This window comes from Eumetopias jubatus, unplaced genomic scaffold (genome assembly GCF_037043125.1).
Source record: "Eumetopias jubatus isolate StellerSeaLion01/CBP00866 unplaced genomic scaffold, mEumJub1_p1.0 scaffold_15, whole genome shotgun sequence".
NCBI classification, from domain to species: domain Eukaryota; kingdom Metazoa; phylum Chordata; class Mammalia; order Carnivora; family Otariidae; genus Eumetopias; species Eumetopias jubatus.
Window position 1 is genome coordinate 8,419,738 of NW_028274821.1, and position 24,856 is coordinate 8,444,593.

The following is a 24,856-nucleotide window of genomic DNA, read 5'->3' on the forward strand; positions in this document are numbered from 1 at the left end:
TTATCCACATTGATGAAATCCCGTAGCCCCCTGTGGACTTATTCCTTAAAAGATGTGTCTCTAATAACTTGCTGGTGTATGATGTGTGTTAGTGGGCATTAATATTAGCTGCTCTTATTATTAATCATTGTCAGTGTTTACGTCAGTCATGCTGGTCTGGCTATGGTTTGAGAGCATGTTTTTTTGTTTTGTTTTTTGATTATACAGTTTTTATTTTGGAGACATGCTCTGGAAAAAAATTTTAAAAAACACAAAGAGAGATGCTCTGGAAAACTTGGAGAGATTAGGTTTCCTAGAACCAACCTGGAACAGTGTAAATAAGAACTGTAGAATTTGGAATCCAACAAACTTAATATTTGTGCTGTTGTAACAATTAATATAGGTTTGTCTTTCTCTCTCTCTGTATATGTATCATATATCATCATATATATCATATCATATATATATCAGGATAGGTGAAATTTTTTTACCAAGGTTCTGCCAAAGTAACAAAAGACTAACGTCTCAGGCTAATAGCAACAGAAGGTTTATATTTTTGCTCACATACATGTTCATGGTTATGGCTTTTTTAGTGACTAAAACAAGTCACATGACCAAGGCTGATGTGAATGGGGCAGAAAAGTATGACTTTACCAAGGAGAAGGGAAGAGAGTATTTGTGAACAATATGAAAACAGCTTGGTTTTTCATCTTCAAAAATCAGTCTAATCTTGTAAAATCTGTTGATCAGGCTTTTTGTTTGTAATCACAGAAGGATTAAGTCACATTGGCTTAAGAGAAAAGAGAATGTATTTATTGGCCCATATAATCAGGCAGTCCACAGGGCCTCTGAGTAATATAATCAGGCCTCCAGAGTAGCTAGTGACACAGATAAGGTTCTTCCTCTCTGTCTCTCTCTCTCCTATTCTCTCTGTCTCTGTTTCTCTCTCTCCCTCTGTCTCTCTCTCCCTCTCCGTCTCTTCCACCTGCTTTTCCACTGGAGCTTTGCTTCCTTCTGTGTGGGGTTCATTCTCTTACTCTAGACTGTCCATCTTCATGTCGGGGGAAGACCACCGGAAGCTCCTAAATAACATCTTTTCTGACCCAAGACTCAGAAAATAAGTAATCTTCTGTAGGTCTACACTGAACAAAATCTTAGGGAAGTATTTGATTAGTCTAGCTGCCTGTTCTTCTGATCAGCATTCTCAGATGAATGGAGTGCTCTGATTGCCTGGACCTGGTTCCTATGCCAACTTCTGTGGCTGGGGCGGGGGAGGCTGGCTGCACTCGGCAGCCTTAGAACATCACAGGATCAGAAGAGGGGAGTAAGAATTTCCCAGACAGAGGGGGTGGTCCTGCGCAGGTGAACTCAAGCCAGGGGCCGCGCACATACCTGCCTCACTCTCTTTAAATAAGATAAAGCTTGTGAAAGTCTTTTGTAAATTGGAAAGCATTGTCCAAATGCTAATTGCTGTTATTATTCCTTTTGAGTTGAGTAATAAGCTCCATTATTTACTGGGGTATATGAATGCTGGTGGCAGGCGAGCATTGTCCCCCATGCTTACTTAGGTGAAAGAAAAGTTGCAATAAAGAGGCAGGAGCTTAGCAGGCAATTGAGTAAGTCAGTGACAAAAACAGTTTAGTATTAAACCCAGAAGTGGTGCTTGTTACTTCGGAATGAGACTGCACCTGCAAGACTACTATATGGTGATAACGTCGAGTTGTGCAAGATGCATTTTCTGCGCGCTCCTGTGTCCCCGGCGCGGTGGTAGGGGATATTCTGGAAGAATAAGACACAAACCCTCTCTTGAATTAATGCTTCACTCCAACCACATCCCAGTAGCTCCAAATATGCAGATGATGTCAAGGAAGGATCAGGGCAAATTGATTGAATTTTTCACTTTTCCTCCTGATGCCTTGACAGCCTGTTTCTCGTGCTTACTGGATGGTGTTTAATTTAATTCATGTGCTCGAGGCAGCATGCTCTGCGTCGCAGCTGTGCACAGTTCGTTTGAAAGGGCTTTCTCGGCGAGGCCAAAGGCAGGAAGCTCACTGCCGTGATACCTTGATGAATGGATCCCTTGGGAAAGAAGTGCCTTTATAATGAAGTCACAAAAGAAATCTTCATAAATCCTTGGAAGCCCAGCAGCGCGCATGTGTGAGTGCAACCAAAATACTTCCCAAAAGACCCTGTTGAAAGTAAATAAGGCCAATACTAAGCAGATTTTTTAAAAAAAATCTAACTGCTCTTGCCCAGGCATCTTTCCTGTAGTCACCTCCTGGTGCGCGCACACACACACACACTCTGCATCCGTCTCTGTTGTGCGCACTGCTTCTGCCTCCAGCACCCAGCGTCACTTGCTTTTCCAGTCAAAACAGGGAAGAGAAATACTTGTCACTGTCCCGTGTTGATTGATCAGTCGGGTTACTCTTGGGCTAATGAATTTCACCCTCTAGACCAGCATTGCATGTTGGGTCTTAAACTCTAACCTCAGTTAGATGACAGCTTTTGAGAAGAGGAGTATGTGTGTGTGTGTGTGGGGGGGGTGGAGGGGATGTCTAGAATCACACTTAACCTTATCATGACAACCGTGCTGAAGGTAAATCTGATTCAGTCTCTATAGCAAGAGTGGGAGACAGTGATAGGGGGTCCACTGCTTTGTGAGCCTCCCGCTTCCCAGAGCCTTACTTGGCTGGGGCCCTTATCCCATAACTGGCATCCAGAAAGGCCCCGTCTCCCTCTTGACTCCATTCCAGGAAGCAGAGCTGCCTCGGAGGAGGTGAGGATTCATGGACAAATGTTCTTCTTTCCTTTTCCTTTCCCACCAGTGCAGCATTTTGCTAGGGCTCGTAACAAAGTACCACGCACTGGGTGGCTGACACAGTAGTTTATTTTTACACAGTGCTAGAAGCTAGATGTCCGAGATGAAGGTGTCCACAAGGTTGGTTTCTTCTGAGGTTCTCCTCTCACCTTGTAGATGGCTGTCTTTCCCCCTCTGTCTTCACATGGCCTTTTTTCTGCGTGGGTCTGTGTCCTCCTCTCTTCTTCCAGGACACCATATTGGATTAGGGCCCACTCTAATGACTTCATTGTAGTTTAAAGATCCTATCTCCAAATATAGCACATTCTGAGGTACTGGGGGTTAGGACTCCATCATACGAATTTTGGGTGGACACAGTTAGCCCAGAACAACTCCACTTCCTCCCCTTAACCTGACTGCTGGCCTGGCCTCCTCCCCTCCCTTAACTGCTGAAGCCAGAGAAGGCTTGGCTGGCCCAGGTCCCTAGTTGCCAGATGGGTGGAGCCAGAGAGAGGAACTAAGTGAGCTCCCCCCAAAAAGCCAAGAGACAAAGCCAAGAAGCCCTTGAAACAGGTGGTGAAAAGCTTGGCAGACTTGAAGTGGTCATCAGAAACTGAGGTTTAGGTCTGAGGCGTCAGTCATCATTAGAGTCTGAGGACACAAATGAGGAATGATAAAATGGTGACAGGAAGGTAGTCTTGGCCAACAGCAGAGTTAGCACACTCCAGCCCATGGCTCTTTCTATAAGTCTGTGCCATTGGGTCCTGAGATAGAACGGGCTTTAACCCACCCTTACATGATTTATTCAAAATCTGGGCTTTCCCTTCCTTGCTTTGCCATTTCTAATTCATGATTTTGTGACATTATACACATTGCTTTCTCTGCTCAAAATCTCCTTCTGCCCCAGTATTGACCTGGCAGCTCCCACATGACCTTCCAGACTTTACTAATATGTCACTTCTGATGTAAAGCCTATCCAACTCAGTACATTTTTAATATAACTGTTCAGAGATCCAACTGGGTTATCAAGTCTCATGAGAATAGAGACATATCTTTGCACTTTTTGAGTCCCCACAGATGGAAGATATCAGCAAATGCTTATCCAGTGAATGTTTTGAATGAGTTATCTTTGAACTCACTTGGTTTATATGTCCCTTCATGTTTCTCTCATTCTGCCTTATATAGAGAAGAATATGGTATTTAGCTCAGTGCCTTAAGTAGTATACAAAGTGTAGGGAATGGTTAAGAACGTAGACTGTGATGCCAGGCTGCTTGGGTTTGAACTCTGACCCCAGTGGTTATTGGTTTGATGCCTGTATCAGTTTGCTAGCCTTGCTATAACCAAGTACCACAAACGAGGTGGCGTCAACACAACTCATTCCTTCCCAGTTCTGGAGGCTAGAAGTCTGAGATCAAGGGTGGCAGGGTTGGTCCCTGCTGAGGGCTGTGACCAAGAGTCTGTGGCAGCCTCTCTCTGAGTGTCCAGTGGTGGTTTGCTGGAATCTTCGCTGTCCCTTGGCTTCTCCTGCATCACCTGCATCACCCCGACCTCTGCCTTCATCTTCACACGGTCCTCTCTCTGTGTGCACGCCTGTACCCAAATGTTCTCCTTTTTGGGAGAAGAGGAGAACAGTCACACTGGATTAGGGGCCCCCTCTACTCCACTATGACTTCACCCTGACAGATTGCATCTGCAATGACTCTGTTTCCAAATAAGGTCACATTCTGAGCAACATACGAATTTTGGAGGGACAGTTCCAATCCATAACAGTGACTCTTGGCAAATTACCTAGTTTCAGTTTCCGAATTAGTAAAATAGAATAATAAATAATGTTTCCTACCTTCTAGGGACGTGTGATCGAATGAATTACTATATATAAGGCACTTAAGACAAGGCATGGCACAAGGAAGCCCATCATCAGCATTAGCTCTGATTTTTGGCTGTGTGTATGTTTATCTCCTTCAGTAAGCAGTTGTGGATGGGAACTCTGCTTTAGTCCTATTGATAATGGCATCACCTTATATACAGTGCAACATACAGCAGAGCACTCTGTGCTGGATACCCAGTCTCTGATGTGAACCGGTTAAACCAAACATAAGGCAGGGACAATTCAGAGTGACACCAGGGCTGGAATTCAAAGTCCATCTGCATTTGAGAGATTGTCCCTTTGGTAGATTGCACTTTATCATGCCATTCGCACAGTTGGGTCCCAAAAGGTTGGCCTGGGAAGAATTTGAAACCCTCCCCTTTCTTGGTTTCTTCCTGAGGTTTCTTGCTTTCTGAGGAATGCTCAGGGAATGTGGTTTTACATACACAGATGCTGTTCTGTCTCCAGGTAGAGAGAGCACATTCAGGCTGAGCAGCTTACCTTTAGTTATTGGCATTTGAATGCTTCAGTTCTGTGGTTCTCTACTCGGTTGTGATATTATCACTGCGAGGCAGGAAAAAGAAGGGAAGAGCAATGTGGTATTTCTTCCTCCGAGGCCTGGGTGGGCCATCTGGCAATCTTTAAATCTAGGTGCCAGATTAAATAACATGCTTTGGGTGACTCTTTAAATGTATTATTCAGGGGAGATGTTGTTTTAACCTCTGTGCTTCACACCATTTCCTAGCTGATGAAATCTTTTCTCTCCTTTGCTTGAAAATTACATGGACCACAGCCCAGTTGAGACTTATAAATCAGCAGGAGAATTCCTCAGCTGGTCTGAGTAGCAGCTAATGATGGAAAAGGTGGCTGGATGTTTTCTCATCAAGTAAGGACAAGGAAACAATGTGCAGTCGTCATGCAGCAAATTTATGAGGCAGAGTCTGGATCCCAACCAATGTAGCAACTCAGATCTTCCTCTTGCAACCAAAGTGAGGACCATCTCCATGTGGGAGTGCAGGGGCTGGAATGAAAACACTTGCATGTGGGACAGTGAGTTTGGCATCCAGCCTTGAATGGGTTGCTTGCTGGTTTCTTGAAATCAACAAGTCATGTCACTTTTCTGCGTCTCAGTTCCCTCTTTTGTACAATGAGGTTGTTGAACTATCACTGATCGTTGAGGTTCCCTTCTGGGATTTCACTTTATCCATCACGTTTCATAAAGCAGTAGATCCCGGGTCTTCTGTCTCCAGGCTAAACATGATCCCTCTAGTTTCTGACCGCCCCTTCTTGAATTGCTCTCTTGTGCCAGTATCTATGTGATATTGTGAAGATGTATATAATAAGATATATTTTGGTTTTCGTCCGGTTTCTGGCACAGAGCTCCTCTTGAAACCCTTGGAATTTCCTATAAACTTGTCTTTTTTATGTTAATGAGGTGACTTTTGGGAAGGAGCAGGGCTGGCTGCCTCGGCTGGTGGCCAGGAGCCAACCATGTGATTAGATTGGAAATTTCAGTCCCACCCCTGACCTTGGTGGAGGGGAGAGGGGCTGGAGATGGAGTTCAGTTGCCAATGCCTGAAGATTTAAATCAGCCATGCCTATGTAGTGAAGCCTCCATAAAAACCCAAAAGGACAGGGTTCAGAGAGCTTCCAGGTTGGTGGCCACAGGGAGACTGGAGAGAGCAGGTGTGCCTGGAGAGAGCATGGAAGCCCTGTACCCTTGCCCCGGACCTTGCCTCATGCATCTCTTTCAGCTGGCTGTTCCTGAGTTATCATCTTTTATAATAAACCAGTGGCCTAGTAAGTGAAATGTTTCCCTGGGTGCTGGGAACTACTAGCAAATTAATCGAACCGAGAAGGGGGCTGTGGGAACCTCCAATCTGTAGCCTGTCAGTCAGAAGCACAGGTGACAACCTGGCCTTGCCTCTGGCATCTGAAGGGAGTAGGGCAGTGTTGTAGGACTGAACCCTTAACCTGTGGAATCTGATGCTGTCTCCGAGTGGTGTCAGAATTGAGGTGAATTCTCAGACACCCTGGAGAATTGCTTGGTGCTGGGTGAGAAGCCCCTCCACACACACACATCAGAATTGGGTCCAGGAACCCAAAAATAATCTGTATCTTCTAAATTGCCTTGTCTCAAACCGAACTGAAGCTTTGAGTGAGCCCCTGAGCCTGTTTTACAAGTAATTCTATGAAACAAGGGACACAGGAGGTCAACTCTATTTCTTAATACTGAGAAATTACCTGAATGGCTCGGCAAAACTGTCTCCACCTGTAAGCTGAAGACTATCCATCATCACTGTGCATCAGTGTAAAAGGAAAACCTTTTCTAACTCACAGTACTTCGGATACCAAATATCAAGGGTTTGTTCTCTACACCAACCAGTTTTCCAACTGGGGTCATATAAATTAATTCTGACACCAACTACCTGGAATCCATGTCAGTTCCGTAGATGTAAGGGCTCAGTCCCACAAGACCACCCTCGCTTCAGACCATTTGCGAGGAATGGGTCTCCTGGGTACCATATTGTGTCCATATTGGCTCCTAAGTCAGAGGTTCCCACAAACTCACTCCATTTTGAAAATTTGCTAGAACAGTTCAAAAACTTAGGGAAATACCTACATTTATCAGTTTATCATAATGGATATTATAAAGAACACAGTTGAACAGCCAAGGGAAGGGTCCCAAGCTTAGGACCTTCTGCCCCTGTGAAGTTGGGATGCACTACCTTCCCAGCACATGGATGCATTCACCAATGCAGAAGCTCTATGAACCCTGCTGTTTAGGGATTTTTTTATGGTGACTTCACCATGTAGACTTGACCGTTTATTAACTCAGTCTGTAGCTCCTCCTCCTCCAAGGTTGAAGGCTAGGGCTGAAAGTCCCAAGCTTCTGATCAATGCTGGATGTTTCTGGTGACCGGCCCCCATCCTGAGGCTCACCAGGAGCCCACCAAGCCTCCTTTCACGAGAACAGAAGATGATCCTATCACCGCCACCCTTCCCGGGAAATTCCAAGGGATTTAGGAGCTCTGTGTCAGGAATTGTCGGCCAGAGACCAGATATGTATACTTCGTATTACGTCACACCGTGTTTGTGAAATCTTGGGCATAAAATTGAAATTGAGAGAACGAAATACACACAGTGAAAATCATTCCCGGACCTCACCTTTAGCCTTGGGGCTTCTTAGTAGAGGACTGAGGACCTTGATAACTGACAGAAACAGATGAAGGGTCTTCCAAGAATTAATTAGTAGGTCACTTGCTGAAAGAGCTTGTCGAAACACTTGGAGGGGTAACAAATTGGTTAAGTCACCAACTGGCTGGGGATGAAATTTTCTTTGGCAAGCTTAACTGAGACAATGTGTAGTTCGGGACTGTCTTGGAAGAAAGATGCTTTGTAAGTGTAGGGTGATCTGGGTCACTGCGCCCAAATTGTGACTGGATATTTATCTGAAGCAAGAAGGAATGGGATTTGGAAGAGGTTCTGAAGCCTCTGGTCATATATAATCCCTGAATAATCCCTGTAACAAGGAGAGAGAGAAGAAGGAGGTACCCACTGATCAAGACCCAGATTCTAAGAGTCTGTGATTTTTAAAGAGTAGAATAAGTGTGCTTTTATTCAGCCCTAGTTTCTTACTAAAGCCCCCAATGTGTTTATTCTATAAATCCTTAATTACATTTCATTTCATAATAGAGTTCTGTATAAGCTAATGGTTTTCTTTAGAATAAAAACCTGTGTTCAGTTGTCATGAATATCCCCGGTGATTCGTAACACTGCTTCCTTGACCTTTCAGAAATGTGGGTTTTTTTCATGAGCAGCTTTCTTAGATTGGATACTCTTCCTCTTAAGAAGGACCTAGAGAAAAGGAAATTCCGAATGCCTGGGCTACATTTCTGTGACCTGTGCATTTTATCAGCCCTTAGTACAAATGAGCAGCTCCACATACTCATCTGCTGTCTCCTCAAAGCTCTGTGGAGTGGGCTGCACATTGGGTCTTTCTTCCCCAATCACTAGTGGTTCTTCAAGCCAAGGTTAGGCTAATTATCTGAACTTCACCTTTGAGGAGGAGCCACTTGCAAAGATGAAACATTTGAGGTTTGGTAAAGTCTGAGACAGTTTTATGCCCACATAACATTTGGTGGAAAATAAAATCCAAATAACCTTCATCCCTTCCTATTTAAATTGTCAAAATGTTGTTTGGTCTGAATTATTTTATAGCCACGTAGATTTTTTTCAACCAAGCTCCCCACTTTGTTTTGGCCTATAACTAGTTTGCTCGTATTCTTTTTTATAACGTCTCCGTCAGCTAAGTCAAGCATGTTATCTGTCAGTCATGTATATATATTGAAGGCTCTAACTTCACATAGTCCTTTGGTGTCAATTTTAAAATCACTTTTGCTATTAAAAACATAAGAGTTTCTTTCATGACCAGTTGCTATAAAAAAGCAGAGTACTCAGGGTCCCTGGGTGGCTCAGTCGGTTGAGGGTACAACTCTTGGTTTCAGCTGAGGTCCTGATCTCGTGGTTATGGGATCAAGCCCCGCGTCGGCCTACTTGAGATTCTCTCTCTTCCTCTCCCTCTGCCCCTCCCCCACAGTTGCTCACTCTTGCACTCACTCTCTCTCTAAAATAAATAAATCTTTTTTTTTAAAAAAAGCAGAGTACTCTTAATAGACTTAAATCGATTTGAATTTCGATTTTTCTTATCTATAAAGTAGAAATAATAATGCCTCTGTCACAGAGCTGTGGAATAGGTGTGTGATAATAAAGCACACCTTGTGGGAGGTAAAGATCTACTATGATACATTGATTTTTACCACAAGCAAAGCCACTAAAATATAATTATATAAATATATAATCATACACCCTAACTAAAACTTTAGTTATACAATCATATAACTACATACTGTTGATATGTCTGCCCAGAGGAAGCAAATGAAAAGTTAGCTTTCATTAATATACTAATATTTAGCATTCTAAAGCCCATAATATTATGCTGGAGGCCACAGACCTCTACCCCCTGAAGACTGCTTAGGGATGGGAAAAATTCCTCAGTGGGGAAACTGATGCATCTGTGTAGGGGGGGGGGTAGAGCAGGAATGTCTTCACTCTTTCCTGTCAGCCCTCCACTTCTGCATGCTCCATGGGAACCCACAAGTAACCCGACTGCAGGAAGCAAAAGGGTAGAAATTGATCTGAGTCCTTAAACCATGCGGTTCTGTTCGGACTATCATGGATGAGAGGCCCCTTGGTCTGAACAAGAAGACCTCCAGCACTGCCGCATCTATCTCTTGGTTCATCTGCGTGTAACAGAAAGCCCAAACTAACACCGGCTTCCACCACAAGAGCTTTTTTATTTTCTTATCCTGTGTGAAGGGAGCCTGATGGAGGGAGCCTCAGGCAAGGTCACAGCCCCCCACAATCTGTAGTGCCTCGGGCTCCTGGCATCTTTCGGCTACACTAGCCGGGCGTGTGGCTCCGAACCTCAAAGTCACTTCAATGTCAGAATAGCTGCTGCAACTTCAGCCACCAAATCCGTGTCTTGGTCACAAGAGGAATAAAGGGAGGAATCAAAAAAGTCTTTCCTTCATTTTTTCCCCCCTTTTAGGGAAACTTCCTGGAAGGACCTCTCAGCAATTTATGTTTACATCTCCTCGGCCAGATCTTAGTCAGTTAGCCACGCTTGGCTGCCAGAGAGGCTGGCAGATAGGTGCTCCTTAGTTAGTACATTGTTGCCTCTGGTCCTAGAGGCATCTTACTAGATAAAAAGCAAAAATGGATGTGGATAAACAACTAGCATAGTTGCCACACAAAATGTAACTTACTTGGGCCTTTCTGGGGGAAGAGTAGGCAGTGAAACCTCTAGGCAAGGAATTACTGCCAGTGACCTGATGAGCCATCTCCATGCACCCTCCCACTTCAACTGGAAACTGATCACTGATAAATAGCCTGGCTCACCCAGCACAGGAAAAGGAAGAATAATAGCTAGCATCCACTGCTCACTTGCTGTTTGCCAAGCGATGCATAATCACTTTATCGGCATCCATTGTTAAGTCTCAGAGCAACCTCTCAAGTCAGTGCTAATGTTATCCCTATTCTACAGATAATGGAAACTGGGGCTCGCAATTAGTTACTTTGACCGAGATTGCTTGAAAGTAGGTAATAGAGACTTGAACTCAGGTCTGTTGTCTCTTAACTACTGCACTATATGCCATCAGTAGAGCAGGAAGAAGGACGAGGAAGAAAGTCAGGAAGAGGGGATAGAATAAATAATGTCCCAGAACTAAAGTGAAAAATGGTATGTTAAAATAAGATCATTTTTAAAATTTTTATTTATTTTTTAAAGGTTTATTTTGAGAGAGAGAGAGGGATTGAGAGTGCAAGCACGAGAATGGAAGGGGCAGAGGGAGAGAGAATTTCAAGCAGATTCCCCACTGAGCGTGGAATCTGACATGGGGCTGATCCCAGGACCCTGAGATCGTGAGCTGAGCTAAAATCAAGAGTCAGATGCTCAACCAACTGAGCCACCCAGGTGTCCCAAGATCATTTTTCTTGAGTTTGCACGACTTTCCTACAAATATTAAACGAACATATGTCCAGTGTTTTACTTAGCTTATGAATGGGTACGCTCATAAGATGTTAAGCCTGTCCAACGGGGAATTCAGAGAGCTACACGCATACAGGCAGTGAGGAATGCTGAAAAAGGATTTGCAGACAGACACAAGACTCATCTGTCCAAAGGGCAGTGATCAATTACATGCCACCAGACACAACTCCTTTCTGTTTCTGAAGATAAAGGAATTACCCCCACATGATCATCAGTTTTACTTACAGAGTTGTAAATAAGCCTAAGACACCGAAAGGCAAACATAACCTGCAAGGAAGGCATGCTGGATGGGGCAAACTCTGTAACGTTTTTGTCCATCTTATGGTCTTATAATTTGGAAAAATTTTCCTGACATACCTAAGTTACCCTGTCCTGAGGATAGTCCTAGAAGGGAGTCCTTAGTCCTAGAGATGCCAGCATTTAGAGAGACAGGAAGAATATCACCCAAATTCCTTTTACCCACATACCCTCCATTTACCCACTGCCAGAGATTAGGAAGGGCAAAGAAAAATCTCTCGCTTTTGAGCTGTCCCAGTGTGTTGGTGATCACTTTCCAAACTAAGATTGAAAATTGAAGCCAAGGCTCCCATAGCACCTTTGGTGAGGTAATTCACCAATCCTTCCTGGATGCCTTTTTTTTTTTTAAGATTTTATTTATTTGACAGAGCACAAGCAGAGGGAGAGTGAGGGAGAAGCAGGCTTCCTGCTGAGCAAGGAGACCGATGTGACTCCATCCCAGGACCCTGGGATCATGACCTGGGCCGAAGGCAGCGGCTTAACTGACTAAGCCACCCAGGCGTCCCTCCTGGATGCCTTCTATGCACCAGATCCTCTGTTAGATGAGCAAAGGAGACATGACACCTGCTGTCAGATATTTACAGCCTACAAGGGAAAACTTACCTTCCAGTAGAGAGTAGATAAGCTGGCTAATAGGAAGGACAAAGGTGCGCCCCTCCCCCCAACACATACACAGACAACTCTGAATTGCTTCTATAGGCATTTTTTAGTGCTTACTTTCTCGTTTGGTCAAAGCATCCTTTCCAAGCCCAGACAGTTTGGCTGCCTCTGTGATGTTCTTCTTCTCCAGTTATTGAGCATTCTGGAACAACATCAGAGGGAAACCACTAGGTGTATTAAAGTTGCCAGTGTGGTGGTTTTTGTTTTTTGTTTTTTTTTAACTGGCATCCAAACTACAGGATTGGCAATATTTCCCTCGTAAAAACTTCATGTGACTTCTGTCACCTTTGGAGACTCTGCAGTTATATAGGGGTGTATATATACTCGCTCAGTAGAGATGCTCCTGGACTCCTCAGACTCTGCCCTTAAGTTTATCTGAAGGAGAAACCAAAAGAAAAAATTTCTTTTCCTTGCCTCTCTCTCTCTCTTCCCTTCCTTCTGCATCTTTCTCCCTTACTGGTCATTCTCTGCCTTTCTTACTCTGTGTGTTGACCTAATTTTCCTGCCAACTAGGTCCCCTTTGCAAAGGTGTTTTTTTTGTTTTTTGTTTGTTTGTTTGTTTTTTGCACTCCCAACTCTGGCTGGTTCCTCCCGGGGCCCATTTACTCTTTCTTGGCAGCAGATTTCAGAGGGCCCTGGTTTCTGCATGCTGATAATTAGGCACCAGTGGCCCAAGAGGGGTCTTAGGCAGTGCTCAGCATTCACCTTGATCATAGGCAGAGGGCAGGTGTGCACTAAGGGAGGGAGAGAGACAGCAACCACGGGTACTTCCTCTTCAGGCCCTTCTTAGAGAGGAGCCAAGACACAATGCTATTGTCTCTGGTAAGAGTTATGAACTACCCTGGTTTAAACACACTGATAAATAAAATTGCTTTCTTCCAAGTCTGTCGATCCCCTGTGACGTGTCCTTGGGTTGCACACTGACCTCCCCTAGGACTCAGTTTTCTGATTGATAAAATGATGGCTTCAGAACTAGTAGTTAGCCAAGAACTTTAGCTTAAGTATTCTGTTTAAGTAAACTAAAGTCATTGACTTTTTTAACAGTCGGGTTTATATTACTTTTTTAAATGTTCCAACAGATGTTCAGAATTGCCCATTAAGGAAAGGGGTCTGAAAGGAGAGAATAAAAGAAAGATTAATTAGGTATCCTGCTGTTTGCACGACTGCTCGCTGACTTTTTTTTTTTTTTAATTTAAAGTAATACCTGTACACAAGGAAGGGGAATCAAACCATATTATAGGAGGGTCTTAAAAAAAGTAACCATCTCCCATCCACCCCACTCATGCCCGCTCACATTTCTCAATGTTAACTACTCTGAGTTTCTGGGGGTTTTGTTTTGTTTCTTTTTTTTTTTTTTAGTTATTTAGCTGATTACCGTGATAACTTTATATCATAAAGTTATATCATATTTCTCTTTCCTAAATTACCTACTTTGGAGATACTGTTGACTTGAAGTATAATTGAAGAGGAAATTTCCTCTTCTGGTGCAACTCCCAATTTTCTTTAGTATATTCTTTCTAGATTGTCAAGATTTAGACTACTTCACTGAGTCTTTAATGTTTGTAGGTTGCTTCTGATAATTTTAACCCTCCAGAAAAGCATATTAAACATAATGACCCTATACATGTCTTTCCCTATGAAAACTAAGTAGTTTCGTTGGACCCAAAGAAAAGAAAATGTAATCCTGTATCACTGAAATCTTGCTACTGCAAGAAGAATGTTCTATGTATAAAATACAAACTTCTTTCTCTTAAAGATTTTATTTATTTTTGTGGGGGGGGAAGAGAGAGAGTGAGCAAGCGAGCATGAATAGGGAGAAGGGCAGAGAAGGGACTCTGATGCGGGACTCGATCCCAGGACCCTTGGATCATGACCTGAGCTGAAGGCAGACACTTAACCAACTGAGCAGTTAACTGAGCGGTTAACTGAGTGGTGACTGAGCCACCGAGGTGTCCCTGAAATACAAACTTCTTACTTCTGTTGAGATTTCCTCCTTCCTCTGATTGATGTTGTTCTTTTAGCTCTATTATCCTTGCTCTTATATTTCTTTCTCTTGACTGATCCCTTGTTTTCTTTCATTTGTGATAATTTTAAAACTTTTGAGGCTTTTCGTGTCTGAAAACGTTTTCTATTCTGTCACACTTTTTGGATTTGGGGCTAGGTATAAAATTCTAAGCTCAAAAAGTCACTTTCCCTCAGACCTTGCTTCATTATCTGCTAATGTCTTATGTTGCTGATAAGAATTCTGGTATCAGAATGATTCTTGTTCATTTGAGGTGGTTTTTTTTTACCTTTGAAAGTTTTGGGACTCTTTCTCTTTACTCCTAGGTTTGTCAAATTTTGCCATGATGTATCTTGATGTGGATTAACTTTTTTTAAAAATTCCAGTGTAATTAATGTACAGTGTTATATTAGTTTCAGGTGTATAATATAGTGATTCAACAGTTCTGGCCATTCTTTAGTGCTCATCATGATAAGTGTACTTTTCATCCTCATGATCTATTTCACCATCCCCCTACTCGTCTCCCCTCTAAAAAAACCATCAGTTTGTTCTCTGTAGTTAAGAGTCTATTTTTTGGTTTGTCTCTTTTTTCTTTGTTTGTTTGGTTTCTTAAATTCCACATATGAGTGAAACCCTATGGTATTTGTCTTTGACTGACTTATTTCACTTAGAATTTATATCCTCTAAATCCATCCATGTTGTTGCAGATGGCAAGATTTAATTCTTTTTATGGCTAAGTAATATTTCGTTATATATATTGTATATATCATGCACACGCACATACACACACCATCTCATTTGTTGACGGATGCTTGGGCTGCTTCCATATTTTGGCAATTGTAAATAATGCTGCAATAAATGTAGGCGTACTTATCTCTTTTTGAATTAGTGTTTTTATATTCTCTGGGTAAATACCCAGTAGTGTGATCACAGGATCATAGGTTAGTTCTATTTTTAACTTTTTGAGGAACCTCCATATTGTCTTCCACAGAGGCCGCATCAGTTGGCATTCCCACCACCACTGCATAAGGGTTCCTTTTTCTCCACGTCTTTGCCAACACTTGATGTTTCTTGAGTTTTTGATTTTAGCCATTCTGACAGGTGTGAGGTGATATCTCATTGTGGTTTTGATTTGTATTTCCTTGATGATGAATGATGCTGAGCATCTTTTCATGTGTCTGTTAGCCATCTGGATGTCTTCTTTGGAGAAATGTAGGTTCATGTCTTCTGCCCATGTTTTAATTGGACTATTTGATTTTTTTGGTGTTGAGTTGTGTAAGTTCTTTATGTATTTTGGTTACTCACCCCTTATCAGATATATCATTTGCAAATATCTTCTCCCTTCATGGACTAACTTTTTAAACTATCCACTCTGCTTCATAGTAGGCTGTTTCGATATGAAGACTAATATCTTTCTTGAGTTCTGGGACTTTTTTTCTATTTTCACTTAACTCTTGTGTCCATATCAAGTTGACTATCCTTGTATGGCTTCTCTCTCTTTGAGTTTGCTCTACATTCGCAGATTTCCTCAAATTTATCTTACAGATCACTGTCTTGGTCTTAAGCTTTGTCAGCTCACCAGTTGAATTATTTTCTAGCGATCATATTCTTAATTTTATAGCAGCCTGTTCTTATTTTATGGCTCTAAAATCTCTCCTCTCTAAAGTTAGCAATTAAAAAAAAATAGTTATCTTCTTTCTTCTTTCTTCTTGGAGTCATTCATTCTACTTGTTAATCTCCAACTTTCTCTTTCATGCTATTTATTTTCCTCCAGTAATAGAGGTCCTTGTTTACTGGTTCTTAGTTGATGAATGAAAAACTAGGTTGTGTAGTCCAGATCATTAGTGTGAGTCTGTGTTCCCAATAGGCCTCTCCCTTAAGAAGGAGAGCAGACCAAAGCCTTTGCCTGATGGGAAGAGATGTTGACAGGTGGGCTTCCCTGGACGAGTATGTGGATGTGGAGCTCATTGGTAGCCTAGGGACCTGCACAACTGTCAAAATAAGAGCTTTATCCTCAGGAATGGAACTTTGGGTGGTGCTGCCTCAGTGTTCTCCTCTCAGAGTCTGAAATTAGAAGCCAAAGTTAACCCAAACTTGCCTCTGTTTCCCTTTCTGGTTTCAATACCCACACTAGGATCTCTACAAAGATATGTCACAAGAAGCAGTAGTAAGAACTTCCACTGCAGATGAGACCCAGTGATGTCAGCCTCACAGAGACCATATACTTAAGATGGGAGGAAGAGGAGCATACTAGCCCACATGACGGTCCTGTGCGCTGCTGCTGTTCTTGGCATTTACTGATTCAAAATTTGGATTTTTCTCTCAACCTCCCTTATAGAAAACCTTTTAGCTCTGATATTTAGGGGTGTAGAATAATGTGTTCCGTTTTCCCCAAATTCAGTTCAACCCCATCGGCTTTCTTCTTCTAGAATTCCCTCAGGCTTTCTCCTCCCTTGCCACCTTTTTTTAAATGTATATGCAGTTAAGATTTCTTTCTGATATACATCATTTCCTGTATTTCTGTGCACTCTCAGAAGTATATTTGCTTAAGGGGCACCTGGGTGGCTCAGTCAGTGAAGAGTTCGACTCTTGGTTTCAGCTCAGGTCAGATCTCAAGGTTGTGAGATCGAGCCCTGTGTTGGGCTCCACACTCAGCATGGAGTCTGCTTGAGATTCTCTCTCCCTCTCCCTCTGCTCCTCCGCCTGCTCATGTGCTCTTGCTCTCTCTTGCTCTCTCTCTCTGTCTCTAAAATAAATAAATAAATAAATAAATAAATAAATAAATAAATAAATAAAATCATTTTATAAAAGAAATGTATTTACTTAGGTCCCTAGCAATTAGCTTTTACTAATACTTTACAGAAAAATCACTTTGTTGTTTTTATAAAAATAGTATCTTATCACAAAGAATTATATGCAATTCGAAAACTTAACAAAGAAGAGAATTTTAAGCCACCCATAATAATCATCATTAATATTAGGTGAACAACATTCCACACATTTTTCTCTGAGAATATACAAAGAGAAGAATGACTAGAGAGAAATACTTCTAGGAAAACAGATGATATGATCTGTAGTATTTTAGAAAGTATTCAGTTTAATCCAATTTTATTAAATTTAACAGAAGGAAAAGAAACTGAAATAAAAGAAGAGAAACTGCTTACCTTTAAGTAAGTGTTTCTTCAACCAGAGAGAAATTATTTCCTAGAGGATTCCTTTAAAGTTATGGAAAACAGTAAGAAATTAGAATAGTTCTTTTTTTAACCTTATGACAAAGATTTACTTCTTGTGAAAAAAAATGCAAAAAGTGAAGTCATCAACATTCTCATATTCTTCCTTCCTTTTTTGTTAGTTACATACTGTTTTTATACTGTCAAGGTGTAATATAATTTTCACTGAAATAGAACTAAAATTCATGTAATTTTTTACTATTTGTTCCATAATTAAATGGACTCATTTCTAACAATGCATCTTCTTATTACAGCTTCTTATGATTGAATTCTTTATTTAATTCATCTCTCAATTAGGTGAATTTCTTTTTTTCTTTCTGACAAAGCATTTTTTGAAGAAGGGCTTGTATGTGCCATATACCCTGAGTTCTTTCGTGTTGGAAATGTGAATTTCATTTTCTCTGGATTTAATCTTTTGGTCATATTTTTTTCTTCTAAATTTTGTAAAAATTTCTTAAAAATTCATGTGACTAGAGAGGAGTCTGATACCAACCTGATTCTCTTTCACTTTTAAGGTGATTTATTTTTCTGCCTAAGTGCCCAAGGAATTCTTTTTTCTTTAAATCCAAGATCTTGAGCAGAATGTTTATCCATGTTACTATTACTGTACGAAATTTTCCTGTGACACTGTGTATTTTTTCTGTTAACAGAATTGGTTTTTATTTCAGGGGGATTTTCTTTTATTTTTCATTGATTTTTTTTTTTTTTTGCATTCTATTTTCCTATACTTCTGGGACATAATTTCCTTTATTGCTGCTTTGTTTTGATCTGTCTTCCATGTCTATTAGTTTCTTTCTGATTGCAGAAACCAGTTTGCCTTACTTAATCTGCATTATGATTATCTCAAACTTCTCTATTATTAGCATAACTTTAAACTTACTATTATAAAATATTTCATGCATTCAAAAGAAGAGGTGAGTGTAAATGTAAGGTATGATGAATACTAACCAAATGAGCATATATATCCCTGCAACCCCCAAGAACTAGAGCAATCTAAAATTCCTATTTGCCTTTCCCTGATTCCATGCCCTCCCTTCACTCTCAAAAGTTACCAACATCTTAAGTTTTGTGTTTAGCATAAAAAAGTTTAAAAATATAATTTAGTGTATCCTAATCAATATAGTTTACTTTTGAATACGTTCAACTTTTTTTTATAAAAGAAATCATGCTATATATTCTTCAGCAGTCTGCTTTTTTCCCCCTAAAATTTTGTTTGTGAAATTAATTTATGTTAACATATGGACCTCTGGTTCTTTCTCACTGTTAAATAGTATTCCTGGTATGGACATATTCATTCATTTCCCTGTCAATAGTTACTTCTGGCTTACTGTAAATTTTTATCTTATTATGACCGGTATTATTACAAAAATTTTAGTATAGCTTATTTTGTACATGTGTTCAAATATTCCTCTAGAGTGTGTATTTCTAGGTGGTGATATTTCTGAGTTACAGAATGAGCACTTCTTTAGCTTTATTGATGCCAAATGGTTATAAATAATTTGAATGCAATGTATTTTCTTCCTGCACATTAATTATGTATTATTCCATAATTGTGTTGCTTTACCTCTTGACTTGTTTCTTTGCACCTAAAATCTCTCATTTAATCTCAGTTCTATTGCCTTATCATTTTATCTTAAACTCTTGTTCAATTTCATCTACATTATCTTTGATTGATATATTTCTCTGTACTTTCTCATTTGATTTGATCCTTGAAATGACACTGAAGGGATCGGTGCTATTATTATTCTCATTTTATAGAAAAATAATAAAAGGACTTCCAAGAAATTATGTGTCTTGGCCACAGTCATACAGCTACTCGGTGAGGAATCCAACACTAGCACCCAAGCCTTTCACCTCTAGAACACTTCACCTCTAGAACACTTGCTCTTTCCTCCTCTTTGAGACAGAATATAATATAATACTCTCGTGTAGTATAGCTTCTAAGCCCAGATAAGCTTCCATACTGAACAGGCAAATAAACAACACATATTTAACACATGTAACTCAATGAAAAAGCTCCTAAGTGAGACAAGAATGGCAGCATACCAAGTGAAATTATTCCCCAGATCTACCTTGGAAGTTACGGTGATACTAAAAGGATGAATTCTACTGCTGCCACCACCTAAAGTGTGTGCATGTGTGTGCACGTGTGTGTGCATGCACACAAGTGTGCCTGCATGGTGTGTGTGCACACGTGTGTGTGTGTGTGTGCGCACAGCTTAAGCAATTAATACAAGTGACAGAACTGTTGACAGGTTTTTGAAACCCAGTGTAATTACAAGGAAACAGGAGTAAAACACGGATGTGGTGTGGGTTTGCTTGTAACTTGATGGTGTGCAGGGAGAAGAGACTTTAGTAGAGCCTCCCTCTTTCCTGAACTCTCAGAGAAGGACCAGGTCACACAGGGAAAATCTGTACAGCAGTGAACATGGTGGGTGATGGAGCCTTCTTCTGAGTTAGCGGCCTTTTTCAGCACTTAGAGGGATGTACTGAGGCTCATTTTTTCCTGGAAAGGATAGTTCTAGAGAGTTTCAGTTTTGGAACAATGGTGTATGAAGTGACAGGCTAGCACAAAATTACCTGTACCAAGAATGTTATAAACTAAAAGTGAAGGAAGGCAGCAACATTGACTCAAAGAATAGAGTGTGTCTGATATCCAGAATTAGCTATTCTCATGGCTTAGAGCTATTATTGGTTGAGTGTATGTCCTGTTTTCAGACATCTGTGTCAAAGAATTGTATTCAAACTACATCAAATTATCAAATTCAAATTATCAAATAAACTCCTTTCCTTGTTTCCCAAAGATTGATCTGCAGGAGATAAATAAATGTTCAGTGAAAAAAAGAACGGCAAAGTAACCAAATAAGATCGCACGTCTTTGATTTAACCAAGTTAAAGTTTTCTTTTCTGCAAAATTCTTCAAGGCAATTAATATGCTAATGGATTCTGAATTTGTAAGAGGGATATATATTATAGAGAAGTTTCAAAATTATTTGATCATGAAGCTCTTATGTTTGTGGACTCCAGCAATATTTTGGGGGAAATTTGGCTTTCTTCCAATCATAAAATGTTAGCACTCGAAGGAGCCTGAGAACAACTCCAGTTTTAAACTTTAATTTTGCAAGAAGGGAGACCAGAATTTATAGATTTTAAGTGACTTTCCCAAGGTCACACAGCTTTTTGGTGGTAAAGGCAGAACTAGAATTTGTATCTTCAGATTCCTGATCTGGTGTTCTTTGAATCTGGCCCACAGTAAATGAATTAACATGATGCAGTGACTTACAGCCAGGCCTATTTGCCCACTTCCATAAACATGGTATTTCCTTCTTTGCCAGTGAAAATAATGAGGCTCAAAATTCTTTCCTTTGAATCCTAAATTGCCCTTCTGACAACTCATACAGTCCTCTCTCCAAAGCCTTGCTATATCTCTGAGGTTCCTGAGGGCTCAGTAGCCTAGGATTATTTTCTGTAAATTAGCCATATAGAGTAATATCATGTTCACTTGGATATCATTCCATATTGGTCCCTCCAGTGAAACTTTGAAAAGCTCCCCTTCTAGCATTCTGATCCAAGGGAATGAGGCAGTTTTATATACTGACATGTGGACAGTCTCATAGCCCACAAGCAGAATTTAGAAAGGGCTTAGAATCTAGAAGTGGAATCCCTATGTGGCAGGCAAGGGAGCAGAGTGTATCGGAAATGTTTAAAATGTCCATACTCTAAATTTGAAGGAAGCAATGGGAAGTATGCTTCCATATTTAACTGCATTATTTGTCAATGCACTGTTGTCATAATGAAAACTTTAATATAACCTGAATGTCCAGTAACATGGTGTTGATTAAATGAATCAAGGTATTTTTATGAAATACCATATAGCTGGTAGAAATTGTGTTGTAAAAACTTTATGGAATGGTATTTAATACAGAACTTCCCAAGAGGTATGCCAGGACTGAGATATCAATGCCTTTTGTCCCCATGAGAGCTAGTCAGGATCTACTGTGGCCTGAACCCCCAGCTCAAATATCTCAAGCTGTCAAACAAAATATTACACATTTTTATAAACAGAGATATACTCACATGTCTGCTAAGGAATATACTTTGCCTACATTTGGATAGGGCAATACAAATGACCTTTATTTTCATGTTTTTGCTCATCTGCATTTCCCTTTTTTAGTATTTAGTATTCTTTAATAAAAATAATAGACAGTAATAATAATTTTAACTTACATAGCCCTTAATATACTTCATCTTGTTTTATCCTCAAGCAGGCCTATGAAGTAGGCACTACTATTATTCTTTTAATTATATAAGTGCTATTTTTAAATTCCATATTTGAAGCTATTAAGAACTGGACAAGTTGATGCAGGCAGAAAGGAAAAGGTGGAAATGAGACATATCTGGAAGGTAGAAATAAGAAAACATAGTTACTAATTGTCTGTGGGAAACAACTATGCTCCCAGGATATTGAGGATTATCGTATTTGTGATCAAAACAGAATCAAGGAAATACAAGATTATATAGAAGTTTTAAGAAGGCCTGGAGGAATGATTAGTTTTCAAGAAGAAGCTGAGGCAGGGTCTTTACTTGTTGATATTGAGATGACAAAGCATGGTGGTGGAAATGTTCAGTGATGATGGAGCTCAGGTAAGACAGAGATCCTAAGGATGTGGTTTGGGTGCTCATCCACATTGGAGCCCCAGTAGAGCTATGTAAATGAGTGGATCCTCCTGAAAAGAGAATGTGCAGAGAAGAGCAGGGCGCCAAAAACTTTAACCTTTAGTCTTGTCAGGGGAGAACCCCACAAGCCCCATGAACTAGACCTCCATGTGGTGGAAAGATGATAGAGCGGAATTCCGAGAGTCTTTGGGCATGGGTCAAGGTTGACAGTGGATGACATGTTCAGACAGTATTCTTCCATTGTTTTTCCTTAGATCAGAGATTAATTTATTTCTTTTTTTAAAAAGTATAAGCTTTGGGGGCATGTGTTGGTGAGCAGCACCCTAGAAGGAGAGGCTCAAGGTGGAAGGTACCCTAGCTCTGTGAAGAAGTGATCAGAAATGGAAAAGGTACAACTGACTCATGACAAATGCATGATATGCTGCATTTATGATGAAGAAAGGGATCAAGTTATGAAAATAAATACAATGAGCAAACATCTAAGAGTCTCAGGGAGCCACAACTTGAACAGGAGTGTGCTGTATATATTTATGCTGGTGCATTCAAGATGTTTATTAGGAAATATATTTTTCAGGCAGTAGAAAGACATAAATGTAATAATGCAATTTCTTTGTCATATTTGGCATTAAGAAGAAATATATTAGAAATATAATAAATACATGTCTCTTCAAGGTCCCAGTTTTAAGGGAATTCAAAGTTATTAAATAGAATGCAGAGGACATCAAAGAAAAATGAGTACATAACTGTAAAATATGCTTCTAAAGAAAGGTTAATGAACATACTGTTATTTATTTTTGGAATCAAAAGACCAAAGGATAATTTAATGAGGATCAGGATCATTAATTTGTGCAAGATTATTGTACAGTGCTTTTTGGCATCTTCATTCCAAGTAGAATGATGGGAAGTGAACTGAAACCATTAATTAAAAACAGTTCCCCAAAGGTACATGCACATATATATACACACAGGCACAGACAATACACACTCACTCACCCACATGCACACACACGTGTGTGTTTGTATAAAGAGTCTGGAGGGGTATACATCAAATACATTAATATAGTTATTATTTGTAGGTGGTACAGTTATAGGTGTTTTTATTTCTTGTATATGTGTATCTTCTAAGTTATCTATAGTCAACATGAAATATGTGTACAAAAAGAAAAATAAATTTAAAGCATTTTATAGACACAGATCTGTCACTTCCCTCTCATCCCTACCCCCATGTCAACCCTTAATCTGTAAAACTTATTTTTTTGTAAAAGTCTGTATAAGAGTCCTAGTCCCCTGTTTTATCTGCTTCAGATGCTGGTGAAAAATAACCACCTTTCCGACAAGATCATTGTTGTGCCAGGGAAAATCGAAGACATCTCTCTTCCTGAGGCTGTGGATGTGATCATTTCTGAACCGATGGGTTACATGCTGTTTAATGAAAGGATGCTGGAGAGTTACCTTCATTCCAAAAAATGGCTGAAAGCAAATGGTGAGTTGGCCAATTCCTGGTTCAGAATAGAAGCTGACATTGCCATAAGAGTTTGCCCTCCTCTTTCCCCCATATTTAATTTTGGACGAAAGGAGGAGAAGGCATTTCTATTATACCAGTGTTTTGTTGTTGTTTTTCTCATCTTAATCTTCCACAAGAGATGAGCTAGTCTCCAGCCGTGAAGCCATAGGTGGTAGGTAGCATGCTGCGTGGTATTAAGTGTGGTACAGAGGACCAGTTCAGAGCTATGTGTTTCTGTCCCATTTCTATCATCATCTTCCTTAATGAACTTCGCCTACCACTTGACCTTTTGACTTTGGTTTTCTCATCTGTATTTTAAAAAGAATCTCTAAAAAAAATAAATAAAAATAAAAAATAAAAAATAATCTCTAAAGCCCCTTTAAGTGTTGGCTTTCTGTAACGTGAGAAACTCTCTGACATCTATTTGTTCTTTCTGACATATTCTTCTCCTACTGTGTCTCCCTTTCCCTATGATCAGTACATACATTTGAGATAATAGTATAAAATCAAATGTTCTTTTTGTGCTTATCAAGTGTCTACCTGTGCTAATCAATTTGCATGCATTAATTTATGAAAACCTTCCCAAGGGTGAATGATGGAGGTTTTTAATGTATTTGAAAGGTCAGTGCTGAGGTTCTTGGTGATTTTGCACTTCTTCCACAGGGGACGTTTGGCAGTGTCTGGAGACATTTTAGATTGTCACAGCTGGGGGAGGGGTGGTATTGTCATCCAGTAGGAGAAGCCATATATGCTGCTAAACATCCTTTGGGGTACAGGACAGACCCCCCCCCACCCCATCAAAGAGTTAACTAACAGCCCCAAATGTCAACAGTACCAAGATTGAGACCTGGCTTCCTGGGAGGCACCATTCCCATCCCCAATTTATGAAGAGCAAATTGAGGCACAGCGGGAGAGAACAGCTTGGCAAGGACACACCTCTGGTAAATGACAGAGCAGGGATTCGAACCCAGGCCTGTCTTACCCTGAAGCCCACACTCACGACTCCTGCACACACAGGCTACCTTTCCGCTATTTACTAGAGAGAGTGGACACATTTTCACAGAATGTTTTTTTAACTAAAGCATAGAAAGTAACTGGCCAGTTTTAAAAGTGGCAGCTCCCGCCTCACTTACCCTAGCTGTTAGATTATCTAGATTAAATTGGATCTCATTGATAGCATTTTTAAGTTCTACCAGTTCAGCTTTCATTTCTGCCCTTAGAGACTCTAT

At 40.5% G+C, this 24,856-nt stretch overlaps 1 protein-coding gene across 1 annotated transcript in view; it reads left to right on the top strand.

The window, feature by feature from the left end:
• The window catches only part of LOC114219771 (histone-arginine methyltransferase CARM1-like), a 294,102-nt gene that overhangs the window by 233,984 nt on the left and 35,262 nt on the right, over positions 1-24,856 (top strand). Inside the window, exon 6 of the mRNA XM_088018780.1 lies at positions 23,429-23,606. Within this exon, the coding sequence (XP_087874906.1) occupies positions 23,429-23,606 (178 nt within the window). The remainder of the gene's footprint in view (positions 1-23,428; positions 23,607-24,856) is intronic.